Source organism: Solanum pennellii, chromosome 8 (genome assembly GCF_001406875.1).
Source record: "Solanum pennellii chromosome 8, SPENNV200".
Lineage (NCBI taxonomy): Eukaryota > Viridiplantae > Streptophyta > Magnoliopsida > Solanales > Solanaceae > Solanum > Solanum pennellii.
In genome coordinates, this window is record NC_028644.1 from 2095318 (window position 1) to 2106360 (window position 11043).

The 11043-nt window shown below is 33.8% G+C and overlaps 1 protein-coding gene across 1 annotated transcript; it reads left to right on the forward strand.

Annotated features, from left to right (window-relative positions):
- The first annotated feature begins 2125 nt into the window (after positions 1–2125).
- LOC107026989 lies at positions 2126–10788 on the forward strand. The gene is made up of 10 exons (XM_015228141.2): positions 2126–2291; positions 4038–4097; positions 4194–4233; positions 5189–5367; positions 5593–5631; positions 5776–5862; positions 5976–6036; positions 9041–9165; positions 10220–10311; positions 10400–10788. The coding sequence occupies exons 1-10, from the start codon at positions 2244–2246 to the stop codon at positions 10512–10514; spliced, it is 846 nt and encodes a 281-aa protein (XP_015083627.1). The 5' UTR covers positions 2126–2243; the 3' UTR covers positions 10515–10788.
- Positions 10789–11043: the final 255 nt, after the last annotated feature.

An 11043-nucleotide genomic window follows, 5' to 3' on the forward strand; every position in this document is an offset into this window, starting at 1 on the left:
ATATATATATATATATATACATATATATATATATATATATATTCTTATAATATCATTGATTAATGAGTAATTTTTTAACAAGAAACCTTGATGATACCACAACAATAAACATCATTGACTAATGATACCATTACACTATATAAATACTGATTTAGTATCAGTTAAGCGAAATTATCAATTTTAATGATACTAATACAATATATGATATCGATTTAGTATCATTTAAGCGAAAATTATCACCCTTAATAAATGGGATAAGAACTGTAATTATTTATGAGAGAATGAGTATTTCAGAAATTACTCTAAATTTAAATATAAACTTATAATTATTTTAAATTTTATGATCCACTTATATAGGTTTTACTGTTTTTTTAAAAAATTATTTTGAACTTGAAGTCCTTTTGTTATTATTAATGCCTTAATGGGCTAAAAGTTCATATGGACCAAGTTGACACTATCATATAAACATTTATATGTTTTGTTCTTTCATTTACTTTTCGTATTTTGATATGACACAAAGCTTAAGAAAGTAAAAAACTTTTGAATTTTGTGAATGTAAATTAAATATATATCAAATGTATCAAAAGATTATTTAATTTTATGATATTAAATATGTCATAAAAAAGTCGAACAATAGCTAAAAAGAGTTTGAGGTTTTTTTTTTTTTGAAAGAGACTAAAAAAAGTATAGTAAACAAATTGAAATGGATGAAACAAATATTCCTCGAGAATTGAACATTATTAGAAAAAGTTATTTAATACTCGTATAATTGAACAAACAAATTAAGTTTTATCTTGAGTTTCTAAGATAATACTTATTATTAGTTAAGTTAACAATATAATAACACTTATTTTAATACGAAAAAATTAGTAATTTTAACTTTCATTATTTTAAAATAATTGGAGAATAAATCTGGAGTTGAAGTCTCTCTGTCTCTTTCCATCACTCAAAAGGACATGATATTATATATACCTTAGTTTTTGCAAAAGAATATATTATATATATTATAATCATGTCATGTTTGTAACATGTAACCTTGTTACAAACTCTTTTGTCAAACATTAATTCTTAAATAAATCATTTATAATAATGATATAAATAAATATTATCTCACGTGAAAATTAAGTATATTTAAAGACGAAGTATATAAGAAGGTGAAGTAGATACAATCAACTGATCAGTATGAAATATTGTTATTTGTAATAACTTATTTTACCATTCAATATAATTCTATTTTTATGTCGTATCTCAAGAGTTCAATTAACATGGGGTGTGGATATTCCACTTGATTGAATATAATTTTTCTTTTTGATCAATAATTAAAAATAGAAGAAATAATATCTCGTGTCTATTCGTTAAACATTTTGTCAATATACATTTTCTTTTAATGAATCAATTAAGGTGGTGCTCGGATAGTTTTTTTTTTTTGACATCATACGAATCCAAATTTAATGAGATTCTAATATGATACCAAACATGGAAAAGTCAAAAGAAAAATAAAAAATGGAGTCTTGTTATTTTCATAACTTTTTAACTAAAACATAAAAATGAACGAGTTTAATCGATTTTAGAAATACAAAAAGTGATTATCATATTTGAGCTTTTGAAAATTTACGTATAGTCATTAAAAGGATGGTTAATGATTTTTTAACTATAAGAAAAAATGATTTTTTTAAATCTATTTATAATTATAATAATATACATATATTTTTAACAATATTGAAAATTTGAAATCATTATTATGAATAAATTTAATTGTCCTTCAATTTTTATTTTTTATTTTTTTAAAAATCTATTTTAGTCATTTTCACTTTTAATATATCCAGTCAGCAATAGTCAACGATTGACAGGTTGGACAAGTGAGACCACGTCGATTGGAATATTTTAACCAATAAGAAATAACCACGTCATTAGCAAAATAAGATAATTAATAAAACTACAAAATAAATAAAAAAAATTCTTAATTGACCAAAATACCACTACTGCTTATTGAACGACCCATGAACGTTAAATACAAAACCAAATGCAAATTGAAGGGTATTTATGGAAAAATAAAATTTTTTATACTTTAATATAACCTTATTAATTAATATCATAATTAATACAGTATAATCCAAAACGAACCAAAAATATTTATACAAAAAAAATTAAACACCAAAAAAAAGAGAAAAACAAAAAAAAGAAAATCCTAATCGGAAAACTGATCTTCCGGCGATCTGAAAATTCTGAAATTTGTTCGATCTATGGCTGCCCCATTTTTCTCGACGCCGTTTCAACCTTTTGTTTATCAGGTATTCGTAAGTTTTTTTGTGTTATTTTTGGAATGTTTTGTCAATTTTATTGTATTTTTTTCGATGATGGATCCAGGATTTGATGTTATAGAGTGTTGGTGTCAGTGCACCGATTAATATTTTTGGTGATAACAGTATGAAATTCATAAATTTAAATGTTTTAAAATCAATTTTTATAATCCAATTGCTTGGTTTAGTGGTCAATGAAGTGGTTTGAGTAGCTGGAGGTAGGTTCAAATTCCAGCATAGATAAAGGAAAATATTTGGTGATTTGTTCTCATTGTATCACGCGGAATTAGTCGAGGTGCGTGTGTATACTGAGGAATTAGTCTAGGTGAGTGCAAAATCAATTTGTATATGAGGTTATTTTTCTTTTTTTTTTTTGTGTGTGCTTACTGATTGAATTGTTTCAGCTCGAGTGTGTAAAACCTGTTGGGTGGGGTGGGGGGGAGTTTATGTAAGAATCAGGATTGACAATGTGTATAAAAAATTTAGAATTTTAGTTGGGAGAAGGGTTAAAAGAATGGAACTTTACAGCTTGGGAAATCACATTGTGGGGAGAAGTTATGTGTTTGGTGTTTTGAAGAGTTTTTGGGAAATGCTAATATTTGTTGGATGTATTAGAATGGATATAGGGGATTTGAGAGGCTTAAGTGATGATTGATATGTTAGAGGGTGTCCTGATAGAATCTCATTTTATTTGCAACAGTAGTTGTCTCAACTTACGGACTGTCCCTTGTTAAGGTTCTGGATCATCATTGGAAAGTGAAATTATTAACTTGCGAGCTATAGGTTCAGGTAGTTGTTTACAAATTTAGCAGCTTAAATTTCCACATTGGAAATTGTGGAGAGGGAATGTATTGATGCTAAAAATGGGCAATGAAGTTAAATAGCAGTGGCTGAGAGGTTAGGAAAGACAAAGTTGCTAGTTAAGTATATTCAACATTCATGACTATGAAACTGAATCCCGTGAAAATAAGATCAAGCACATAAATCTTCTACTAAAGGATATGCTATTCTGCCGCTACCCAGTTACTTATAATTATTGAGTGTCCATCATTGAAAATTTGGAAACTATGTGTAATGTGATATGCTGCTTGGTTTTGTCGCTCACAGTAAAAAAGGAGATATAAATACTGTAGAAGGCAACGTTGTAACTTGGTCTGAATTAAATAAGTTATTAGCAATCCCAGATCGGTAGTGGGATGAGTAATTGATCACCTTATATGATTTTGGGAAATCCTCCTGCGAGAGCTAGCATTTTGGGATGAATCTGGTCATTGTCCATTTTATATCATGGTATCTGAGTAAGGCCCATCTCAATTATTTTTTCATTGATTTTGGGCCCCTATATTATATTGTCTACACTCCAGTTTACTAGGTCTGGATGTGAGGGAGAGTGTTAGAAGTCTCACATAGATAGTGGAATGGGTTATTGGTCATCTTATATGGTCTTGGGAACCCCCATGAGCTAGCGTTAGAGGATGAGTCAGCTCCAATGTCCATTTATTATCATGTTAATAGTGCAAAACCCATCTAAATTCTCCTTTCCGATGTTGGACACGCATATTAAATTGCACATGCATCAGATTACGCTGGGTGTGAGGGTGAGGGAAGAGTCCGGTTTGAGCAATCCTCACCTCTTGAGTTAGGCTAAAGATCCATAACATAAATAATGAACCAATTCGCCCTTCCTCTGTCTACACAAAGCTATATCCTGACCATTGCATTATGTTTGTGCTGTAGAGTCCGCAAGATGCTGTAACACCTTTTCAAATTCTGGGCGGTGAAGCTCAGATCGTTCAGGTAACCTCAGATGCAGTTTTTTTCTTCTTGGTAAGAGGGAAACTTATTAAGTTGATCTGATTATATTTCTTTCTCTTTTCTGTATATATGTTTCAGATTATGTTGAAGCCACAAGAAAGAATTATTGCAAAACCTGGTATGTTGCTAATCATATTCTTGTGTATACTGCTTTTGTATCCCCTGGATGCCTTTATTAATGAAATTACTTTACCTGATCAAAACGAAATATTCTTTATAAGGAGCCTGTTGCTTATCAAACTTTAGTCCTTCTTTTAAAAGAATTAACCAAGGTGTTTGGGCCAGCTTGCGCACACCTTCACTGCTTGACTTAGTCTTACAGTGAACATGATGTCAAATCTCCTCATTTGCCCAATATACTGATATTAAAGAATGCATGTTGGTTTGGTTGTAAAGTCTACAACTTAACCAACTAGTGAGCTGATATTGCCTCAACTCTCAAGGATGTACATGTATGTGTGGAGTACGTAGAAGTTGTTGACTCATGACTCATAGTTGCTAACTACTTTTTGGGATAGAAACATTTACTAAGTCTGAATATGGAAGGTTACATTACACAGTTTCCACACCTTATGCAACAGAAGACGAGCATTGCATGACATGAAAAGTTGGTCTAATATGTGTCACTTAAGGAATAGGCTCGCTTTAGAAGGTTGTCGTATTGAACCACTCACCCTTGACGAATCTTAAGCTGTCTGTTTATTGTGTCAATGTGCTTGTATCTACACGTCATAGTAATTGGGTCATGTTCCACTAATGCTTGCTGTATTTACTGATTTGTCTTGAATGCTTAACAATTGGCCTGGTGTATACACCTGTTTTTTATTGTTTTTAGTCTTTCGTTTTCTTTCCTCTGCCTTTTGGGGGTGCGGGTGGGGGAGGAGGGGAGAGATATTGCCTCAGAAAAAAGTCAACTTGCCATTTTATACGTAGAGCACTGTATCTATAAGGTCATATATTTCTGCTCAAGGATATTTAGTATAAATTAATCAAAATATCCACAAATCATTTTTAAATTTGATATTTACTACTCATTCTTAACTGACTTACGGGAATCTTCAAATGCTTTGCAGGGTCCATGTGCTATATGTCTGGTTCCATCCAGATGGAAAATGTCTATGCCGCTGAAAACGAAGCAGGTGTCTGGCAATGGCTTTTTGGAAAGAATACTACAAGCATAGTTCTTCACAATACAGGTACAACTGATGGGTTTGTTGGAATTGCTGCTCCTTCTCTGGCAAGAATCCTCCCGGTTCGTTCATATCCAACCTATATCTTTATCTTGTTTGGTTATTCAATCTTCTATATGTAGTATGTGCATGCTTGTGTGTATGTAATCCAGAAATTGGGGATAAGATATTCTTTGTTCTTGCTGTGGGGCATAGTATACAATTGTTAGCATATATGATTCTGTTTACACATACTATTACTAGATTAATTGTGGTTTGTTTTATTCTAATTCATAGTTTCCCTACAGATTGATTTAGCTAAGTTCGGAGGTGAAATCTTATGCCAGGTAAAGATCGTTCTTTATCTTTCTTCACTTGCATTTCGCGAATAGGTTCTCTTCCTTTAAAGCATCACCCACTGTTTGTTTACGTACTTATCGGTTAAGTATGCTTTCTATCTTGACATATGACTTTAAGATATTATTTTGTAGCCAGATGCATTCCTCTGCTCCATTAATGATGTCAAAGTCAGCAATACCATTGACCAAAGGCCACGTAACCTCGTGGCAAGTGCAGAGGTGAGATGACCGAATAATCTTGGTTAAATATCTGGGCATGAGTTTCAGCCTTGCTGATGTTAATTGCTACAAACAGGTTGAACCTTTGACTGATATGCTTGTAACTTTTCCAGGGATTCTTAAGGCAGAAGATATCGGGCCAAGGGCTTGCTTTCGTAGTTGGGGGTGGTTCTGGTATGATTTTGAAGCTCACTTCACCAATAAACTTAGAGTTTTATGGAAATATATTAAAGATGGCATGCCACGAACAGATGATGGGTTTTCACTTTCATTTTTGGTCTTTAATGTGCTTGTTTGAGCCAGCACCCTGCCATTTGAGAGAGAAAAGGGAGAAAATGTGGAGGGTCCAATAACCCGTAGAATTATTTAACACCATTCAATGAGATTTTATTTTGATCTATATCGGTGATACCAATAAGCTAGGATATGTTTTAGTCATATTTTGTATGTTTACTTTAGGTCCTATGCTTTTAGAAGTCTTTCTGTCACACCCCGAATCCACGTGACAGGCACCCTGGACTTCACTCGGCCCGAGCAAACCAACCCATCTAATAATCCCTACTTATGCACCTAGATTCATGAGTGCGGAAGCTTTTTGGGAAATCCAAATCCTTTAATTATTGAAAACCATGCATGAATACAACCATTAAATCAAACCACATTTCCTTTGAAATGAAATATTCATAAAAGTAATAAATTATCATGCATGCATTCCATATGAACAATCATAATTACGATCCAAAAGAACTACCAACATCTATGGAAAATCTATGACAAGGATTAAGCTAGTCAACCAAGACAGACCTCGACGACTCAACGAATATCACAATCTAAGATCCAGAAGAAGTAAATGGAGTCTGACCAAAACTATCCTATTGGAAGAGGTGGAGTTTTCCTAACCACATAGCTCAGGATGGTATACACATAATCTTGAAATCAAAAGTTGAATGGCCAAAAGGCCTAAGCTCCGCATGCCTAGTATGTCTCATACAACTGTTTCCCCGAGAAGTGAGACAAGATAAGAAATCGAGTGATATGTATATTGATTGATATAAGAAAGAAACATTTATATCAATTCTTAGTTTAAACAATGAAATAAATATCAAAGTAAAATACATCTCAAAATCCTCATTTCTTAGCATTAAAGCTTAATCATAACAACCTTTCGGGGAGGCCCAGTGGTTTAGGTTTGGGACTTCCATGTTGGAGGTCTCAAGTTCAAAACCCCTTGCTAGCGAAAGCAAGGGGTTTGCTCAGCGTGTGTTACCTTTCATTTATTGTTTGCGTGCTACTGCATAGGAGCAAGGGTATTACCATATATGCACCCAAAGGGTAGCGGCTGCGGGTTTCTTTTGTTATATATAAGAAAAAATCTTAATCATAATCACGTGAGATTTTATCATTTATCGGGAGCGCCATACAGACACTTGCATAAATAGAAACAACAAACGACACTTAACCTTAGTACATCAATCAATGATCATTTGTCTTCTCAATAGGGGACTTTATCCCACAAACCTTGGAATGTATACCTAAACCGGCACATGTAGTTCGATGTGCAATCTCAACCTACTCCCCCACAAGCTAGGATTCACATTATATCACTTCAGAAAATCAATTCAACAATATGAAAATTTGGATAAGCTTCAAGAGGTAGTAAGTTTCAACATTCCTCGAATCTCTTTCTAAATCTTATGCCAAAAGATCCAAAGATGCCAATGATTTTCAGTCTACATATACAAACACACATATATCAATGGCGCGTCACGACAACCCCAACTAAGCCAACTAAGTGTCCAACGCTTAGGCCCGACTTCTCAAGTCTAGTAAAAATCTATATTCTCACCATAGAAGTTGATTCTTGAGTTGACTCTAAATATCTCATGTCATACTCAATAATTGTGCTTTCAGCTTTAGAAGGAATAGCATTTAACTAATTTTCACCAAGTCGATACTATCTATTGTCTTCTTTCTTAACCTAATAATGGTGAAAAATCATACATTCTATGTCTTGCTCAATCCATGAAATACTTGGTGTTTCTAACTAAAGAACTCATCTATAATACCCCTATCATCAATAAATGGAGCAAGAGGTCAAGAATTTACCAGGTTGAATGTAAAATTCAATGGTGACTTGGTGTTGGTGTTATGGCTAGTATTTAATACTTGAATGCCATCCATAAATGCACAAAGAAACTCATTTAATGGGGATGTAATACCATAGACGCTCCTAAAACTCCCAAAGCTTAAATAATTTTTGGTCCATTTTTCTCTCTCCCTGATTACCATTATAGATTTACACCCTCTAGCAAAAATTAGTCCTTGTGCGTCACACAACAAACACAGACATATCCAGAAATAATTTTTGCCTCTGAGGGATATCTGCACAACGCCAAATTTTGGTTGTCCACGTGCCGGCGGTGTTTCCATTTCTCTATATTCCTTAGTTTACTAATTGTATATCTTTAGAGAAACATTGATTACAAATTTGTTTCACTTTGCATTTCATTTTGTTAACTAATACATTCCCTCATTGTGACTTCAATCATTACTTACTAATGATCCCAACAACTTAATAACATAGATTCCTTCATTTGATCCCAATACTTATATCAATTCCAAGCTATATCAATGTTAAATACAAGCGTATTCAAGACTTTGTTATGCTTGCGCAGGTCCTGCATGACCCAAGTTCGATTAAATTGCATCCTTCAGCTTGAATTTAACCCGAATTAATTATAGAAATTCACGGGATTCACACTTTTATCCCTACGAAAGATTTTAACGCCCACAAAAAATATATATAACTTCTAATACTTATTATTTTATTTGTAAAATGTTTGCCCAAGATAAATTTAATTGGAGAGACATGGTAAGTGTGGATTCATATAGCCGACCCGACTTGTTTGTAATTAAGGCGTAGTTCCTATTGTTGTTTTGACTATTGGTCATCCCACACGAATGTGATTCTATTTTGGGAAATTCAATCTTGCCTTCATGTGATTCAGTCACTGAGCTAGTACTGGATTCTTGGGGGAATCAGATGGTTAAATAAGAAGAATGCTTGGACTACTTTGTTATTCAAGTTATATAAGAATATAAGATTAAGAGGTCTTAAAATATCATAAGTTCTATTTTCTGACTCCTTTCTTTGATAAAATGTGTTTTTCTTCCTCAGTTGTACAGAAAAATCTTGAGGTGGGTGAGGTACTTGCTGTTGATGTGCCAAGTGTCATTGCATTATCATCTACTGTCAATGTTCAAGTGAAATACAATGGACCCATGCGGAGGGTGGTATTTGGGGTATGTTTTCACGTCTGCTTTGTTTGATATCCCCCCACCCCACCCCCACCCTGGCTCATTCATCCCACCTGTTTCTTGTTTCTTGCTGGACAATATTCAACAATTAATGAATCTGTATTTGTAGTTAAATACATATGTACCTCCTTACTTTCTTTTTGGCTTAGTTGCGCGGACTCCACTTTTGATGCAGCACCCGTCTCGGATTCTCCAAAATACACTACTTTTGGCGAATCCGGCACGCACTCGTTGGCATTTTTGAAGAGTCCGAGCAACATAGCTTTTTGGTGCTGCATGGTTTAATTTACTTCTGTAGAAGCTATGTTTGATTTCTTTAGCGGATTACTAAATATGTAACTGTTGCTAGCTGTTCATACTTCTCAGCATTTTCTTAATGCTAGCAATCTATAATACTATCTTTTACTGATCAAAGAAAAAATTCTAATGTTTCAAAAATATTATCCTAGCTGTTTCTTGCTGGATAATATTCATCAATTAATGATTAAAAGTTTCATTGTATGTGAATGTAATACCTCTGCTGGGCAGCAATATTTTGGAGTTTCGTGTTCGTTACTCGTCTTGCATTATCTTTGTTCATAACAAAAGTAGTATTCAACTTAAAAAGGAAGTTAGACAATGAGAAGTCAGGGGTCAAATCTCTGTAGAGGCAAAATAAGTTAGATGATATTGATGAACAGAGTTGACACCTGTACTGGTGGAGAATGGAGAGGTTGGTTGAGATGGGCAAGTTATCGCCAGATATCATTTCTACCTATTTTTTCCTTTATAAAAGATCAGATTACCTGCAAGTTTCTTGTACTTCCTTCCATTAGTACGCAGAGTTCGAAACTTTTGTAGCTGGTTACAGTAAAATTACTTGAGTTCTCTTTATTACTAATGATTGAACTAATCTGACTTGTGAATGTTGGTTATCTATGAAATTATAAGTTGTTGTCTGCTTCAAGGAACTAATCGGACTTGCATCTGCTGTTTTCATTTGTTATTTGGTTTCTGAGGTGAATGTTCCTACGTCCTAATAATATTTGTACGATTGCAGAATGATAATCTGGTGACAGCTGTCCTAACGGGGCCTGGTATTGTGTTTATTCAAAGCATGCCTTTTCATCGGCTTTCACAACGCATTGCTAGGTATTTCTTCGTGCAGACAAAAACTTGTTAAATTACTAGGCTGCTTTCTGCCGACCAAATTGACAATGTCACTGTTTCACTGTTGCAGGGCGGTAACATCTCCAAACATGAGGGACAATCCCAAGTTCTTCATTCAGATAGCAATTTTCTTCTTTCTAGCTTATGTCGTTGTTGTGTCATCATTGATCTTGACAGATATTTGAGCTTTTCTCCATCTTCACAAAATTCTGTAGATTGTTCATCGTGACATCAAGCCCTTTTTGGATCGACATGCAACTTAAATGTTAATTATAGATATAGAGTAACAGTAAGCAGGCTCTGCAGGGTTATGACTGTTTCTCAATGGTGGCATAGTTTGGTATAGAAACTGTAAAAGCAATGGAAAGTGGTCAATTGTATAATGTATTCGAAACTTCCCATCGTAGCTGGAATGGGTTTTTCTGGTATGAAAACCGCAGAATTGTCTTTGTCGAGTTCCTTATGCTGTGATTAGTTTCTGTTGCAAGTAGTGCTTTTCCAATGTGCCTAGCTTGTTTATGCCCGAGCAGGGGTTGAAATATATATTTTTGGGACTATCTGTTCCTATTATGGTGTGTGGCTGTGTTGGGGTAAGATGCCTAAAACAATTTTGGGGGAGGTAAACAGATGAACTGATTTTGTTGCAGGCATTTGTACTTGAAGTTTACGCACATATGGTTGAAATTCAATTATTTTTATTTTTATTTCGATCAC